The sequence below is a fragment of the Epinephelus fuscoguttatus genome, linkage group LG1 (genome assembly GCF_011397635.1).
Source record: "Epinephelus fuscoguttatus linkage group LG1, E.fuscoguttatus.final_Chr_v1".
Lineage (NCBI taxonomy): Eukaryota > Metazoa > Chordata > Actinopteri > Perciformes > Serranidae > Epinephelus > Epinephelus fuscoguttatus.
The window spans coordinates 23,289,879-23,306,989 of NC_064752.1; the positions used below are offsets into that span (position 1 = coordinate 23,289,879).

Genomic DNA, 17,111 nt, shown 5'->3' on the forward strand with positions numbered 1-17,111 from the left:
AACGGTAACGGAAGCTGCTGAAGTGGACGTTCTGAACCTGGACTACCACACTCAGTTACGGGGGGGAGCGAAATTATTTATATAATCAACAATGCAGTGTTCTTGAGTTGTATTACTATTTCTGTACATTTAAACATATACTAATGCAGCATTGTTGGCTTTACAACTTTATACTGACGAATGATTCAACTATATGCCGATATTAACAACACACTCTCGGTACAGTAACCACCATGAAATGAAACGGCCCAATCTAATGACGTAGTTCCCTTTTCGCCTGGATAAAGCCATTTTGGTAGGCCGTACATGGTGGCTTCATATTTCACCTCGTGGAAAAAATATTTCGCGTTGTATTTCCTATTGTGCATCAGAGACTAGACGACCGTTTCGTTGAAGTTGCATAACTTGACCAGCCTGTGCAGGATATCTGAGGAACTCGGTGTGTCGGATTAGTTAACGCGGGGACCGTACGCAGTTTTCATTACGCGGCACAGTTGAACGGTTGTCGTCCGGTGTTGACGTCCCAACGAACAAAGGAACCGTGAGGCCGACGCACGCTCGTTAGCGCATTCATAGCTAGATATTATTTATGAAATCATTTAAAATTAAACCCACCCCGACGCCTTTTTTGTTATAGCATTTTATTTTGAGACGTCTTATCCTAAAACACAACTAACCAGTTAGCCTGAGTCATTCAGACGTGTTAGCAACATCGGCTAAGGTTAGCCGCAGTCGTGGACTACTAGCAAGCTAATTGCTATAACTTTAGCATTGTTTTGATTCAATAAAGAAGTTTTCTTTTTGGGCAAAATGGCTGAAGTTTATATCCGAGTGGCAGAGGAGGAGAACGAGGAACCCATGGAGATCCCGTCAGAGGACGACGGCACGGTTCTGCTTTCAACGGTGGCAGCTCAGTTTCCAGGGGCGTGTGGCCTACGGTTCAGGAGCCCCGTGTCTCAGTGCATGCGAGGAGTGCGTCTTGTGGAAGGAGTCCTACACGCGCCAGAAAACGGATGGGGCAATGTCGTGTACGTGGTGAACTACCCAAAAGGTAGATAAGAGCACTTTGCATTTTTTAATCTTTCCATAACACACTTCTGTAGAACAGATGGGCATATGTAACGGTATTTATAATTCATGAAGCAGCTTCAGCGCACTAAAATAGATGACAATGACGTGACCTGTAGTTTGTCCACGCCCATTAAAGTGCGCTTTGACACACTAAATCCATTCACAAACTGAGCAAACAAGCTCACAGCTTTGTACATGCAAAGTTGTCAACTTATTTAGGTAAATTTTGTCAAAGCAACCCTTAAAGAAATGCTGTCTTTTGGAAGTTAGGTCACATGTTTAACTGATTTAACTTTATGGTCATGTTAGAGGCTGTAGCTCTAGGTTTTAAGTAATTGTGTTCAATTATACAGACATGCTGTATTATTAAGCCTAATACTGTCATAGATTACAATATGTTGGTCAAAATATTAACCAAAACACCTCATCATAATGCTACCCAATTTATTAGGACCTAAAACTGCAGCTTATAAAATGACCATAAAGTTGAATTTACACATTTTTAAATGATTTCTACGAAAACCTAGGATGTATTTAAAAGTTGGGGTTATTTTAGTAGTGTTGTTATAAGGTAAGCTAGTTGTGCAACTGTACTTCAAGCAATTGCATAATGATTAAAAATCAATAATGTGAAAGACATGCATTAACACCCATCCATCTGCTACTAACTGATTTTAAATCACTCTGTTCGTAGAGATGTAAGTAAGTTAAATTTATTTATATAGCACTCTTTGCAAACAAAGGTTACAAAGTGCTTCACAATGGCTATATACAACAAGAAAGAATTCATAAGGGCAAAGTGACTACGAGAGCCACTTTGGTAATAGTGCTCAACTAGCAAAGAATTTGCACACAAAAAAAATTGAAAAATGTTAAATAAAATAATGGTATTGTGTAACACTTGAGGCTGATTGTTAAGGAGGGAATCTATTATCACAATATTGTCAACCAAATAGTATTGTAGAATCTGTGATGTCACAAAATATTTACACAATGATATTTTGGATAAATATTCATCATTAAGGTAGATACAATGATTTGGTGGGTCAAGACAAATAATAAAACAGCTAGAACTATCTTGCAAGTTCAGAAAATCACATTACTGTAGTGCAGGAAAAGACAATACTGTGTTGTATTGATATGTTGCCCAGTCCTGGTAAGATATAGTAAAGTCCATGGACAAATACTGACATCAAAATCTTTGTGAAAAGATAATAAGCATAACAGTGGAAAATATTGATTGTTTATTTTGCTTATACAAAGTGAACAGAGTTTTGCTCTTTGCAGTCATTTACAAAGTCAGGAAAAATCATATCTGATGGCTGTCAGGTTGAAATACAATTTCCTCTCTGTGTGTTGATCATATTTTAGACAACAAAAGAAAAATGGAGGAAATTGACGCCTCCTCTGCTGTAAAGATGAAGAGAGGAGACATGAAGACATCCGACCTGATCGTACTGGGTCTTCCTTGGAAAACAACTGAGCAGGACTTGAAGGACTACTTTAGCACATTTGGAGAAGTCATCATGGTTCAGGTATCACATTAGCAGCAGTCAGAAAGCACGCACTGCTTTGGTTTGTGTGTGGTGACAGTTGATCTCCATTGCAGAATGTTTGTTTCTCAGGTAAAACGAGATGCCAAGACTGGAAACTCCAAAGGATTCGGCTTTGTGAGGTTCACAGAGTATGAGGCTCAGGAGAAGGTGATCTCACAGCGCCATATGATTGATGGGAGATGGTGCGACTGCAAGCTCCCAAACTCGAAGGTGAATCTGGTAATGTCCATGCGTATACCCACACCCTCTGGGAATGATAACCATGCTAATACTGTCGTTAATACTCTATAACCTGTGGTATCTAATTGTTTACCTTTTGTTTACAGCAAGGTCCTGATGAGCCACTGAGGAGCCGGAAAGTGTTTGTAGGTCGTTGCACAGAAGACATGACCACTGACGACCTCCGGCAGTTCTTTATGCAGTATGGGGAGGTCACAGATGTCTTCATCCCCAAGCCATTTCGTGCTTTTGCCTTTGTCACATTTGCAGATGATCAGGTAAACGGTTAAATCTTTAGAAAGCACTTCTTGTTGTTGTCATCCAGATGACCTGACTCATGCTTTTTTTTTGTCCTCACAGGTTGCCCAGTCTCTCTGTGGAGAGGACCTAATAATCAAAGGCGTCAGTGTTCACATCTCAAATGCTGAGCCCAAACATGGCAATAGGCAGTTTGATCGCACAGCACGGTTTGGGAATGGTTTTGGAGCTCAAGCATTTGGTAGCAGCCGTAGTGGGTTAGGGAGCAGCACTAACAGTAGTCTGGCTAATTTTGGGTCCTTCAGTCTGAACCCTGCCATGATGGCTGCCGCTCAGGCTGCTCTGCAGAGTAGTTGGGGGATGATGGGCATGCTGGCTAGCCAGCAGCAGACATCCACCTCAGGCAGCACCTCCAGTGGAACTAGCTCTAGTAGGGACCAGAGTCAGTCTTTCAGTACAGGCAACAGCAACTACGGCACCAGCTCAGCCAGTCTCGGCTGGGGAACAGGGTCAAACTCTACAACCACTGGTACAGGGTTTAGCTCAGGTTTTGGGACCAGTATGGAGTCAAAGTCATCTGGGTGGGGTATGTAAGTTAAATGTTTGTATGGTAAGTATTGTGACAGAGATGAGTCTTTTCAAAATTTATTTCTGGTGTTGATGCGTATCTGAGAACTTAACACTTTTGTGGAAGATGTTTTGTACATTTGGAAAAAATGCTAAAGATTTAATTTAGGAAGTGTTGAAGTGAATTGTTTACCAGGATGTCTGACTAAAGTGCTATTTTTGATGTCTCATTTGTTTGTATCCATTTCAACTGGATTCTCTAATGCATGTATTGTGAAATGTGATATAACCATTTTGAAAATGCATGAATGTTTGTGGTTCACCATTATCCGGCTTTGTCATCGACCTAAAAGGCAATCTTGCATTGGGAAGAATCTGGTTGAAACCTAAATGTTTTAAGTGCAACTTTATTTGCAGTCAAGTTCTGTGGAAAAGCCTTCATTGAAATCTCTTCTGCAGTTCACCTCTCTTCCATTTTCCTGTGAGGAAGCTCCTCTTTGGCAGCATTCTTGGGGTGATATCGGTATCATTCTCCCTCTTCCCACCTGTAAATGCTATGCCATCAAAGAACGGCTTCACTCCGCATGTTCTAAGAGACGGTGGGTGTTTTCACTTTTATCCACTTTTAAATGGAAAGAACTGCGCAACTGACATTTTAAGAACTGATGAGTGCGATTGAGGATGGCTTGTGGCGAAGAGTGAAGCGATGAGTGAGCGAACGGAGAGACGCGTGAAACGGACTGGTTGTGCAGTGAAAGAGCCCAATTTGACTGCTTTTTGAATGTGTGAGAGTGGAAGCTGCAGATGCTACGAGCACCTCCCCTAACATGGACATTCTTTAAGTAGTACTTCAAGATATTTTTCTTTTTTTTTTTTTTTTTTAATCTTTGCAAGTTTTTCCTTACTCTTAAGTATGTCGATCAAGTGCAGAAATATCAAATGTAGTGGAATGTTGTGATGAATATTTGTATTGCTTATATTATCTGATTTGAATGCTGTATGGTGTGTGCTTTCATGTTATTGAACTGATCTGTAAGTGTGTACTTGATGTGGATGACAACCTGCTGAAGACTCTGGGGGACGCGAGTGATAGTGTGAGAACGTGGAGTGGTGTGTCCAATGGTTCCCAGTAGCTCTTGTGTTGTTTGTGGGGTGTTTAAAAACATGTCAAATGAAGGGAGTTCTCTAATAAAGTTCATTTGAATAGATGCTTAGTTGATATTTACTTGGGTCAGTTTGTCAAATAAAAAAACATCTAATTCGATTCACATATCTAGGGACCTTGGGCTCTGCTGGTCGAGGTCTCCGTTTGAACCCTGACTGAAGTCTGTTCTGAAGGACGAAGACGGAAGTTCCAACACTTTCAGTGTGTGGCCTTCTCAGACATGACATGGGGTAGTACCTGTCTTTTTGCTGCTTTTGATGGCTTGTCAGAGTGAATCATCCCTTTTTGATTATTCACAGCTACTCTTAAGGTTAGATGGAAGGTCTAGAGGGGATCACTGTCTATAGAAATCCTTCAATAGATGAGCTCAGCAGTGTGGCATTACCTCTCCAAACTGTATTTTTTAAGCCTTTAATTTGGCTTAAACAGTCAGACAACTAATAATATATCAGGTAATTTTATGGCATTTGTTCGGTAAGTTTTAGATGATCATACACACTTAGTGGCCACTTCAGAAGTACACCTGTACATTCTATTGTAAATTAATACAGAAGTTATGTCATAAATGTCACTTTCAGGAAGTTTAAAATGTTAAATTTTAAGGGTTTCCTCAGATCTTTAGAAAGTTTTAAAAGGCACTGACTTCTTTTTTTTAAGGCCTTAATTGGTATTAAAATATCTTAAATTGATCTTTCAAAAGTCTTTAAAATTGTGAAGACATGGAAAGTAGTATTTCATAAATATTTTTCTTCCAATGAATCGTACAATCTCAAAAGGCACAAGATTAATTTTTAAAAATATGGCCTTAATTGGCGTTAAAATGTCTTAAATCAATCTTTAAAAAAAGTCTTAAAATTGTAAAGACATGGGACATAGGTTTATGTATTTTTTCTTGTGATGAATCGTAAAATCTCAAAATAATTAGTAACGTTTATCTTTTTCCAATAAACGTCTCTCACATTAACAGCACCAAACGTTATGTTTTATGTTATAAATATTTGGGCACAACTGTCACTATCTTTAAGTAATTGATGGCGATTTATGTTTTTTCTTCAATATTTATAACTGTAAATTTTGTCTTAAATCTCGTTCTGCATTAAAGTATTAAATATAACTTGCCTTAAATTAAAGGACCACTTATTTTTGTAGGCAGTCGGAAATTTTTAATGCAAGCATGTTTAACACTGAGGTTGTAGTTTGCGTTATACTGGACTGGATTATATTAATGTGTTTCTAATTTTTTCCCCCTTCCTATCTACATATGAGTGGGGCAGACTTAAACTCCTCTGAACATAATGCAGACTAATCACTACCTGTAGAGGTCATAGTTTATTAAGTATTAACAAAAACAAAAATTACAGGCATCGTAAAAGTAGGCTTCATGGCCGGTGTGTTGGATTGCATCAGATTATACAGGTGTACCTAATAAAGTGGTCACTGAGTACACATTATGGACAGTTTGCCTGGCAGTCTTAACAATACAAGTGAGAAACATTTAGATTACTCATGTTAGTTTAATTAAACAAGGTAGGTATATAATTTAGCAGAGATCTTGTAGTCAGTACTTTGGAGTCAGTTCATGCAGGTTGTTGTTTGTCGAACCAGTGCCAAATGCACTGTAATTTGACATTACATCAGCAAGTCCCAGGACAGATACCAGTCAGAGAAAGTACATTAAACTTATGTGATACATCAAATGACATCTGCTGTTGTAGGATTGGTAGCTGAATGTCTTTGGCACCTTTGACACTTAACTTCTTGTCATGTGTTAGTCAGCCGTCATGTTTATTTGAATGTTGGGCACAAGTGAGACACTGCAGGCCTGCCTGTGTCCTGTCCTTACTCTCTGCTCTCCTCCTCAGTGTCTCTGCTCTTCCTCTTCCCAGTGCTCTTCTTTTTCAAATCCCTCTGCTCCTGGTTCAGTTCTTCACTTTTATTTTGTATGTAGATGGACTGAAATAAATAAAGGCAAATTAAACATTGAGTTTGCTGTCTGCTGTAGAATATATACCCCTACATAGCTCCAGTATACTGCATCACTAGGATGAAATGAGTGGTCTATGGTGACTGGTGAAACTACATGTATTTGATTTTGACTTTTCGACAATATCCTGTTTAAGTCCTTTCTGACAATCCAGTGGAAGTAACTCACCAGTGCAGTACTGCGACGAGCAACAAGCTTTACATCTTCTGAAGACACTGTGCTTCTTTTAGCATGTCTGAAATCAGAGTTGAGATTGCAAATCAGATGTTTTATGAAAATTATAACAGATTATTACATTTGTTCTGCTAGGTTGGTGTAAGACACATGAGCAAAAGACCTCACCAGGTATTTAATATATTGAAAGACAAAACAAGGTGAATTCATCTGTTAATATGCCAAAAAAAATTATGATCCTCACCTTGCAAAGGCCTCCAAGTCTTTAGCAAATGTGTCTGAAAAAAGGTGAGGGGATGTAAAGTTAAGATTGACCTGTTGGTAACATTTTGTACACCACTATTTACATACATGAGTAGTGTACATGCCTGTATATACATGAGTTGGAACATCATAAATGTTCTTTATGGTTAGTTGCACATATTTCTCATTACACTCCACACCATCAACACAGCAGCAGTCTGTGTGGACTGAGCTGACCACATTGTTTCCAAATTTATCTTCCATACTAAAACTCAACCAGCAGCTAAACCGCTAAACCCTGAAAGTCTGAAGCTGTTTACACGTACACGTACCCCCCCCCCCCCCCCAAATTGCAACATTTAAGTTGACACCAATTTTCTACGTTTTACATCTACAATTTTAAAAATATTTATAAAAAGACCAGAGCGTATTCCCATTTTAGCTGAAGGCCTATCCAGGGGTTTCTGACCCTTATGTCATACATATGTAAAAGAGTGTGCTATTTGTGGTGACAATACAATGAACACTGGTTGCCTGAACAAATCTGCAGAAGATTGCCAGAGATGAATCGGGCAAGCAACCCTGATGGGACCTAAAGTGTGAAGTGGATAGTAAAAATACGGATTTATCACGACATATCAATTCTGAATATTTGAAATCTCTCAATACCAGCTGCACTTTCTCACCCTCTCTCATTTTTAATGTCATTCTGCTGTTGTCTGCTGCTAACCAAAGACGGAAAAGTCATCGTTGTCATGATATAGCCTTGTCATATTTATCTTTTAATAAAAAATTTAAATCTTATGCCCTCAATGTCATTTATCCCCCATTGTATTGAAAATATTATCAAATATGGATATTTTTCAAGGTATTGTATCAAAGATATAAATTACAGTATCCTGACTGCACTACTGAATAGTAAGCTGTGGCCAGATGCAGAGGACAGGTTTATTGAACGCTGCTCAATATACTAAATCTGCATAAATTACAGCAGCAGCTATCCCATACATGTGCATACGGTGCATGTATATACATATTTTTTGTACTAGATTACTGGAATTACTTTAGTTTGTGCATTTCACTCTGCAATAAAGGAAAAAAGTAAATGAAACAGTGAAGCCTACTGAATTATTTCCGATTCATTTCTGTGGCATATTTTGAAAGATAACTGATATAAAACGTAAGGCCGCCCTGTTAATATATTAATGTAATTATTCTTTGAGTAACTAAGTAATTTTTGTTTGGTTGTTTTGATTATTTTGGGGAGATTTTTTTGGCTTTATTAGACAGACAATCAGACATTAGAGAGGTGCAACAAATCATGCTGGCTGGGTTCAAACTTGGGCTGTTGTGACAGTTAAATGGTCAGTGTCTTGAACCCTTTGAGCACCAAGATGTCTCCGTTTTCTTCTTGGTGGATAAAATTTGTGATGGTAGAATGAGTTGATGCCGAAACATCTATGACGTGTTTTGCATTAGGGTATTCTGGATGTGAGGTTTAATTGTTGTACTGAGCTGCATATTGGTGGAGAACTGTATATTGATAAATAAATATCGATAAATGCATGTACAATATAACTGTATAAGCCAATTCAATGCGTCAATAAAGCTATGTATTGTAAGTATTACATATAACCAGAGGTGGAATGTAGAAAAGTACATTTACTCCGGTATTGTAACTAAGTACAATTTCGAGGTACTTGTACTCCCATTTCACGCTGCTTTATACTTTTAACTCTACTTCATGTCAGAGGGAAATATTGTGCTATTTACTCCACCACAGTTGATGCGATTTAGTCACTAGTTACTTTGCAGATTAGTATTAGTACAAAATATAATCAGCTAATAAATGGAGGATGAATTATTATTGAATACTACAAATATAATAAACTATAATGTGTCACTTGTTATAATCCAAAGACATAACATACATTATTCTGAAAAGGGTCTGTCGACACAGTGAGCACTTTTACTTTTGGTACTAGACACATTTGACACTAACACTTGTGTTCTTTTACTTGAATAGCGTATTGAATGCAGGACTATTATTTATTGTGCTGCTACTTTTACTAACGTAAAAGATCTGAGTACTTCTTCCACCACTGCATGTTTCAGAGCTATTACTGGATTGTACAAAGTGTACAAATGCACCCAATGAACTCGTACGTATGTTGATTTAAATAACTAGATCGGTTGTACGAGAAGTATTACACTTTGTAATGATATGAGTCATTTTTTTTTTTATATATTTTAGTACATGTACTAATGGAGATTTTTAATTCCCAAGGCTCTGCTGGACAGATAACACTAAAGAAACAAATCTAAACATATATGATCCTTATGCAAACAGCAAGCTGGCTGCTATTCACAAGTTAAAGCTGTGCATTTGACAAGAAGATGCCTGTGAGTTTTAATTTATATTTTATGTACTGTACGTTTCTGATGGTGCATGACAGTATCCTTGTTGACACCCACCACATTGTCTGTAAGCTGTCTCAGCTATTGCTGCTATGACTTGTCGACTGAACTCTCTCCGGTGATCCTGTCCCATCTCCTGACACAGGCGACCCACAGTATAATGGACTGCTGCCTTTAACCTCTGAAAGTCAAAACATTCAATGAGATTACATGACATTAACATGACGCTATGCACTAAACTGGGGATGCACAATAATATGGACTTTAAAATGAACTATTAGAATCAGCCAACAAGCTTTTCCTTATATTGCACAATGAATGAATATTACATACACTGAAAAGCATTGTATTTCATGTCTCCATCTGCTGGTGGGCCATCATGATAAGAGTATGCATGTATAATATAATGTCAATTCCACTACAGAACAGACTTGAAGATAAATAAAATAAGGTGGAGAAAAAAGAGGACATATCAATATCTGTATTGGTTATTGGTCATAACGAGTTGTTATATGTCGGCATTAAGTCCAATATCCTGCATCCCTATTTTTTACCTGTCTGCTGCCAGCAGTGAAAAGTAACTAAGTACATTTACTCAAGTACTGTACTTAAGTGCAATTTTGAGCAGGGGCAGAGCCAGATGTTGTAAATATTTGGGGGCACAGCTCAAACCCAGGGGAGTCCAAGGACATGTTTCTCCAAGGGAGATTTAATGGCGACTGTATATACACTATTTTTCAAACCATTGGTGATGCTGCTTACAGTCTGGCACCTGGTCGCTAAGTTTTAGTAATGTCCCAACCTCACCTGTGCGCTGTGCCAAGGAACCTCCAGAACACAGGAAAATAAGAAGACAATAAGAAGATACAGGCAGAGGGCAGAGTCTCTGCAGATAAATACACTGCCACACACTTCCTGTAGGTCATAAGTGACACTTGAGAGGGATTACTTCTGTATGAGTCTGTATATTGTTCCCAGGAAAATCTGACTTTTGAGAGAATATTCAAGGCTGGAGCACCAAAAGCTACCACCCCAGTTCTGCCACTGATTTTGAGGTCCAGTAATTTCTTTATTAAATGTTTCATATTTCTGCTACTTTAGACTTCTACTCCACTAAATTATAGAGGGAAATGTTTTACATTTTACCCCATGACACTTAACCGATACCTTTAGTTAACCTTACTTTGCACAGAAACCTGAAGCGACATCACTTTTCTTGTGCTGCTTTCAGACGCCTTTCACAAGTATATAAAACTCTAAACCCTGAGCAAATTGGCTTGATTTCTTTCAAAAACATGGGAAGAGACATGTCCCACAAATTCCAAAAAATTTATAGATTTTCAAAATTATTATTATAAACAAGGAAAAAAAAACTAGGGAAAAAAGAAAAAAGCTTGGGAAAAACAACACCCAATTATTATTATTATTATTATTACATACTAAAATCATGATACAGAATAGTTATACTTCTAAGCACTCTTACCAGGTCATTTCCTTGTTTGTTTTTAACTTTCTTTCTTCCTTTTTTCCCCCCATTAATTTTCTTGTTTTTAATATTCTCTTTTTACTAATTTCTTGCAATTTTGGGGGGGTCGTTTCTTCTTTCATGGTTCATTTCCTTCTTCCCATGTGTTTGAAAGAAATCAAGCCAAATTGCTCAGTTTTCAAACGGTTAATATAAATATAATCAGCAAATAAGTTATGATGTAACATTAATATTATGGCTAAAGATAAGTCTTTATTGATCCTTTCTTACCTGTCAATATATATAGTAAAATAACGGCAACATTTAAGCAATGTATATATGAAGCATCAATAATTATAATTCAGTAATATATGTGTACTTTTACTTTTTGTGCTTTAGTTATATTTTGATGCTAGTGCTTTTCGACTTTTACTTTCCAAGAGCATAGTCTATTTTAAATTGAATAACATTTTAAATAACATTGTAAGAGATTGGTAAGGTCTAAGTTCGCAGTTAAAACTGAAAAATAAAGGAGACTTTGGTTACAAATGCAGTTTGAATAGTAAAAATGTGTTGAGCCATTGTGGAGATACCAGTGTCTAAAGTTAAGGAAACTGTCTTGCCCACAAATATGAGGACTTAACTTTTATGTTAGATTTTAAAGAGTATAACATCATTAGGGTTTGGGTTGTAGGTTGGAAATGTCATTATACTGACCCAGCGAAACATACAAGGAATATTAACCATGGGTAAAATGACTGCTGAGAACGCAGATGTCTTTTGGCAGGTCTCCTTGTTGTGTCATACTGAGCTGACAGGACCCTGGGACCAGATACACTCACCTGACCGAGTATTTCTACACTGTGTTAACGCTACTTTTACTTAAATAAAAGATATGTATCCCACCAGCCTGCTGCTGTAACGTTAAACCACAGCATACAGATGTGAAACGTTAGCTAGCTAACGTTAGCCAAACGGTCTTACCTGCTGCGTCTCTTCTTTATCAACGGACATTTTCAGGCAGGGAAACTTTCGACAGCTGCGGCTTCAATTATATAACAAAGTCCTCACACAACCAAGGTGTAACAGACAAAACAAGACGCAGTTTGTACACACATATTTCAACTTGTTTGCTAAAGCTAACAGTTGGCAGAAAAAACAAAAACTCGCGGTACACATTCACCAACAAACCAACGACTCCTGAATTTAATTCAGTGTTTCATGTACAGCACCACCGTGTGGCCAGGAGGAGGTACTGCAGCGCTGCAGCGTTTAATGACACACATTACAATCAGATTACATGCTCTTTATGTGGTTTATTAAAGCAGGCTCCTCTCATGGAAATACTGAGGACGAAGTTCCCTGGTTCTGACACGGTTTCAAAGATCACAGCGTTCTTTTGTAAACTTGCTTGCAGACTTGATCCTGGCAAGTAAGTTCCTGAAGGGAGAAAACATGAAATTAATACATTTTCCAACATTTATTGTTAAAAAATGACAACAGTGTGCTCATAATTAAAGGAATGTCATAAGTTTTCTCATGGAGAAGTGTTTTTTTTTATTGTGTTTAACTCATTAATTATATAATTCTATATGTGAATGCGTCCACAAAATACTTTAAATCAGCATAACTTATGACACAGTGTTGATCACACACATTAACTGGATTGTAAAAGGCTATCAGAATTAAAAATGCAGAGTCATACCAGATGGAGCTCGTCTCCATTAATCCAGTGAGTCCATCCTCGGTTCTTCTTCTCTCCTTTCTGAACACACACCAGCTTATCATTGTCCCAGTTGACCACAGTCTGATAGGGAACAAAAATAAAATGTATATATAATATAAATGTAAATAAAATCTGTTTACTTTAGCTTTAACTAGCTCTGACTTTCCTAAAAACTCTTTATTTTTATGCTTCATGCTGCTGCAACTTTTTTAAAATATTGTATTTTACCTGATTTTATGACTTATGGTTTTACAATTGTATGATTTTTGCTGCATTTCTTGTTTGAAAGGTGCTAGATAAATAAAGTTTATTATCATTTCTTCTTATTATTACAGAAAAATACATATAAATATGGTTTGTGATCACCGCAGAGTCACAGACAGCAGTGTTTACTACAGTATTACACTTTATTAAATCCTTTATTACCTGGCACGTCCTGTTGTCCATCCCTTTGGTCACCTCTTTAAACTCTTCTCCAATTTTAAATGAAAGGTCATAATTTCTGAAACTACTCAATGTCTTGATTGAGAAACTGTCTCCGTCTTGCTTAATCACTTTCTGGGGCTTCAACACCGAGGCCATCTTGCGCGTTGCAAAATCAATGCCTGTGTGTCAAAATGAGAGGAGCTGGTTAGAACAAGGTACTGTTTGCGTGAACTGCAAACACGTCCATCCTGCTCTGATCAGGACATAAATTAACATTAACCTTCACTGTATGTTTAACACCCTCAAGGTCACTGACAAAAAGAAATGCACACTCAATTCTCGATCTATCCAAATTACATAAATCATGAACAGATATACCTCTACTTTCCTTAATGCATATTCCACATTGATTCAGTTGTCAGCTGTGAGCATGAATGTTCGAAAACTCAAACCCAAATGATGCTGAGAACAATTCAACATTCACAAAAGAAACATTACTCAGTCAGCTACACATAAGGGTTTCCTCTCATATCATAATTAAACATTCATTTAAATTTCAGTGTGTTTAAAGAAGCTGTGACACTCACCAAGTGCAGCCATGTAGCCCTCGAAATTGACTGTGCTGACCATGTCCCACGTCCCGCTGTAGTCGACAGGCATCTTGGATGTTGGTCTGACTCTCTGGGAGACTATCAGGAGTGATCGGATTTAAAGTGCATGGGTGGGATGTTTCATTGTGTGTCAATTTGGGGCAGAGGTGATGAGTTGTCGCCAGCAGCAGCTATTTAAAAGACATACTGTACAAAGGAGACACACTGTACGGCGGAACAGGACTTTTTACACATAATATGAGGAAACTATTCTGTTCCTGTTCAAACAAAAGCCTCCACACGGGGTGGTATTTTAAAATCTTACAAGTGTGCTGCCAGCTGTGACCAAAAACATAATCTTAAAGTTTAAATGTACATGCAGATGTTGGGCTTTCAGGGTGAATAATATGCAGCAGAGGTCTCTGTGCATGTGCAGTGTGAAATACAATCCTTCCTCCTGCTGTTGGAGCTGTTGGCTGTTCTTCAGCTGAACACATCCAGCCATCAGGAGCAGTGTTACAGTATCTGTCTGCCTGAGTGTGCAACATCCATGTTTCTCTACATGCTAATCCTCATGGCGTATCATAGCAGCAGATGGCTACCGAGGAGTCAGAGGTTAAAATTGTAAGTGACAGTCATGTTTTTTGTTTTTAATCTGACAGAAAAATACCCTTAATTCAAACACACTCATTGCAACAGCTTTTAAAACGGATGCTTTGTTCTATTTGTAGTCAGATAGTGAATGCAGTGTTTGCGGCACTTGTCCTGGTTCCTCAGTTCTACATCCTGGGAAGGTAACTGGGACAGAGGTGCTGGCATTGAGCCGTAGAGCCCATGGGTTACTGGTACAAAAGGGAACACAGCGTTAATCATGGTTTCTGTTCTCTTTAAAGGCCCAAATCCTCCAGATACTGCAGACAGCCTCTTCTGAACAACCTGTCAGCCTCCATCGCCTTGTCCTTCATAGCTACAGGTAAATCAGACACATTTCAAAAACACAAGCCGAGCGTACTACAAGCTAAGAATGATTTATATAGACCAGGCACAGTCAACTTGCTTTGCCAAAGGGCCACATTTGCCAGTTAAAGGGCAAGCATTGACATTTATCAGTATGTATATCAAGTGAATTGCCTGTTTTCAACTGTTCAACATTTGCTGTCCTCACTCATCTGTCCCTTTTATGTACTCTAGCGCCTTCAAAGTACAGAAAATTGACAAGTGTGAATAAGGTTTGACCCACAGGCTGTGAGTTGAGCATCACTGATGTGGACTAACTTCAAGTCTTTCAACAGGTTTTGCAGTGATCTTCACAATAATAGACCCGGTTCCTCAGAGCTTGTGGGCTGCCTATCATCTGTTTGGGCTGCTGACGTGTGGACAAGGACTATGCACCGTCATCCTGACGCTGACAGCAGCAGCATGTGTAAGAAAGAGACCATAGTGTTATTACGTTCTGTAGAGAAACTGCAGCATCAAAATGATTTATATTTATATATTTGTATGTTCACAGGCCAAAACCACCCCTGAGCTGTACTACATGTCCCTTATTCTAACAGTCGCAGCTATTGTCAGCACAGGTGAAGTACTTTTCTTATGAATTATGTGTAGGATGAAAAATGATTTAAGTATCAATAAATAAATAAATTTGTAAGCAAATAAATGTATGAATAAATAAATGCAAGTATGAATTAGTTTTGAAATACATATGGAAATAAATCATTAAATGTAGGAATAAATACAGGAATAAATAATTAAATAAATAAATGAATAAATAAATCACTTTTAAAATACATATGGAAATAAATAATTACATGTATGAATAAATACAGGAATAAGTAAACAGATATATAAATGCTGAAGTAAATAAAAAAATATAAATAAAGAGGTAAATATGGAAATAAATAAATATAATAGATACAAGCAAAAATAAATAAATACTAAAAAGTTGATTATTAAACAGGACATGAATAAATAAATCTTAAATTTATTTCTCTACTTTTGTACATTTTTTGTATCCTTGTGTCTGTGTGTAAATGAAGTAGGAGGTCCTAACCTTTGCTTTTATTTATTTATTTCAGCATTTTTTCATTCTTTTATTTATTAATTTTCATATTTATTTATTCCCGTATCTGTTTCTACATCTATATATTGATACTTGTGTCATTTTTTATCCTCCATACATTCACACACTGCATTCTTTCAGTTCAAAGGAATAACACCTGCCTGTGTCTGTTCAGGTTATTTCATGGTGAGAGGAGGACTCTGGCTGGCTAAGAGGAAGCCCGTGACCGACCCGAGCAGAAACAATGAGCAGTAAAGCGGTCCAGCTGTCCCACGCTGACATGTGATACTTTACATATTAAGATTTCATGTGGTTTCCATGCCAACAGCAGCTGGTAACTTTAAACCATGGGAAACAGAAAAAAAAAGAGAAAGCGACTTAATCCCTCTCACGTTTTCAAGCTCACTTCAGAGAAACATCACACAGCAGGTGTTTGTCTCGGTTCAGAATGGTGTTTGCTTTTTATTTGTTGATGGAAATCTGTTGCATGTAACAATCAATCATGGGACGTTAATAAATTCAGTGTTTAATTATTGTAACAGTGCTGAATTTGATAGTTATCTCACTAGAAAAGTAAAGCTACATAAAATATGTTGTGGTAGGAAAGCTAAAAAGGAAATTCAGTTTTTAATATTCCCACCTAATGACCTAATGAAATTATTTTATACAGTCTATGCTAATGACCCAAACTTAAAAAAAACAATGGAAAGAAAATCAAATAAATAATAACCTAAATTACATCACATGGTGCCAGTGTGATGCATCGAAGTGCTCCCACTGTTAGTGCATGGAAATATCTTGTAGATTTAGTGACTGCTCATCACACGCACTTCTTCAGACTCTTTTCAAAAAGTTCTTCACAGACCCATATGGTTGTTTGTCTTATAAGACCAAGACGCAGGACAAAGTCTGCTCTTTTCAGCTCGTCAAGATGGATCAAAAGGCACAATAACATGACTGCTGAAACTCAGTAGCACTTCACTTTAATTCAAAGACTGTGTATAAATCAACCTTGAAATAAAGCTGCTCTTGTTTGGACATATACAAAAAGCACCTCAAGATCACAGGCACTGAATATTCTAAAGGAATATTTCACCCCAAAATGACCATTTGTATAACAAATACCTTGAATTCGTGAAAAAAAAAATCGTTTTTTCTGCACACCTATAGGCTGAATAGAGAATCTA

The 17,111-nt window shown here is 37.5% G+C and overlaps 4 protein-coding genes across 7 annotated transcripts; 2 read left to right on the forward strand and 2 right to left on the reverse strand.

Annotated features, from left to right (window-relative positions):
- The first annotated feature begins 260 nt into the window (after nt 1–260).
- Nucleotides 261–6,310, forward strand: tardbpb (TAR DNA binding protein b). 3 transcript variants are annotated; one of them, XR_007450592.1, is made up of 6 exons: nt 261–1,051; nt 2,443–2,606; nt 2,697–2,846; nt 2,954–3,124; nt 3,207–4,270; nt 4,949–6,310. XR_007450592.1 is itself a non-coding variant. In XM_049591907.1 (5 exons), exons 1-5 carry the CDS (start codon nt 811–813, stop codon nt 3,696–3,698), a joined length of 1,218 nt encoding a protein of 405 aa, XP_049447864.1. In that variant the 5' UTR covers nt 261–810; the 3' UTR covers nt 3,699–4,879. The 3 variants fall into 3 exon arrangements, 2 of the variants coding, with proteins under 2 accessions (XP_049447864.1, XP_049447877.1); XM_049591907.1 differs by lacking the exon at nt 4,949–6,310 and having other exon boundaries at nt 3,207–4,879; XM_049591920.1 differs by lacking the exon at nt 4,949–6,310 and having other exon boundaries at nt 262–1,051; nt 2,697–2,837; nt 3,207–4,879.
- cenps (centromere protein S) lies at nt 4,531–12,243 on the reverse strand. Its single transcript, XM_049591964.1, has 5 exons — nt 12,105–12,243; nt 9,713–9,836; nt 7,239–7,272; nt 6,989–7,055; nt 4,531–6,789 (listed from the first exon to the last, which is right to left on the reverse strand). Exons 1-5 carry the CDS (start codon nt 12,132–12,134, stop codon nt 6,676–6,678), a joined length of 369 nt encoding a protein of 122 aa, XP_049447921.1. The 5' UTR covers nt 12,135–12,243; the 3' UTR covers nt 4,531–6,675.
- Nucleotides 12,244–12,294: 51 nt separating this feature from the next.
- rbp7b (retinol binding protein 7b, cellular) lies at nt 12,295–14,017 on the reverse strand. Its single transcript, XM_049591951.1, has 4 exons — nt 13,860–14,017; nt 13,273–13,451; nt 12,826–12,927; nt 12,295–12,560 (listed from the first exon to the last, which is right to left on the reverse strand). Exons 1-4 carry the CDS (start codon nt 13,930–13,932, stop codon nt 12,507–12,509), a joined length of 408 nt encoding a protein of 135 aa, XP_049447908.1. The 5' UTR covers nt 13,933–14,017; the 3' UTR covers nt 12,295–12,506.
- Nucleotides 14,018–14,131: 114 nt separating this feature from the next.
- Nucleotides 14,132–17,044, forward strand: LOC125898200 (uncharacterized). 2 transcript variants are annotated; one of them, XM_049591933.1, is made up of 6 exons: nt 14,132–14,486; nt 14,594–14,656; nt 14,756–14,835; nt 15,155–15,285; nt 15,373–15,439; nt 16,100–17,044. In XM_049591933.1, the coding sequence occupies exons 1-6, from the start codon at nt 14,413–14,415 to the stop codon at nt 16,177–16,179; spliced, it is 495 nt and encodes a 164-aa protein (XP_049447890.1). In that variant the 5' UTR covers nt 14,132–14,412; the 3' UTR covers nt 16,180–17,044. The 2 variants fall into 2 exon arrangements, with proteins under 2 accessions (XP_049447890.1, XP_049447897.1); XM_049591940.1 differs by lacking the exon at nt 14,594–14,656.
- Nucleotides 17,045–17,111: the final 67 nt, after the last annotated feature.

Coding starts and splice junctions, on each gene's coding strand:
- tardbpb (XM_049591907.1), top strand. CDS start 811: ATGGCTGAAGTTTATATCCGAGTGGCAGAGGAGGAGAACGAGGAACCC. Junction 1,052..2,442: donor CGTGGTGAACTACCCAAAAG/GTAGATAAGAGC, acceptor ATCATATTTTAG/ACAACAAAAGAAAAATGGAG. Junction 2,607..2,696: donor GAGAAGTCATCATGGTTCAG/GTATCACATTAG, acceptor TTTGTTTCTCAG/GTAAAACGAGATGCCAAGAC.
- cenps (XM_049591964.1), bottom strand. CDS start 12,134: ATGTCCGTTGATAAAGAAGAGACGCAGCAG. Junction 9,837..12,104: donor ATAAAGAAGAGACGCAGCAG/GTAAGACCGTTT, acceptor TTTGACTTTCAG/AGGTTAAAGGCAGCAGTCCA. Junction 6,790..6,988: donor CTCGTCGCAGTACTGCACTG/GTGAGTTACTTC, acceptor TATTTATTTCAG/TCCATCTACATACAAAATAA.
- rbp7b (XM_049591951.1), bottom strand. CDS start 13,932: ATGCCTGTCGACTACAGCGGGACGTGGGACATGGTCAGCACAGTCAAT. Junction 12,928..13,272: donor TGGACAACAGGACGTGCCAG/GTAATAAAGGAT, acceptor GTTCCCTATCAG/ACTGTGGTCAACTGGGACAA. Junction 12,561..12,825: donor ATGGAGACGAGCTCCATCTG/GTATGACTCTGC, acceptor TTCTCCCTTCAG/GAACTTACTTGCCAGGATCA.
- LOC125898200 (XM_049591933.1), top strand. CDS start 14,413: ATGTTTCTCTACATGCTAATCCTCATGGCGTATCATAGCAGCAGATGG. Junction 14,657..14,755: donor CAGTTCTACATCCTGGGAAG/GTAACTGGGACA, acceptor TTCTCTTTAAAG/GCCCAAATCCTCCAGATACT. Junction 14,836..15,154: donor CTTGTCCTTCATAGCTACAG/GTAAATCAGACA, acceptor GTCTTTCAACAG/GTTTTGCAGTGATCTTCACA.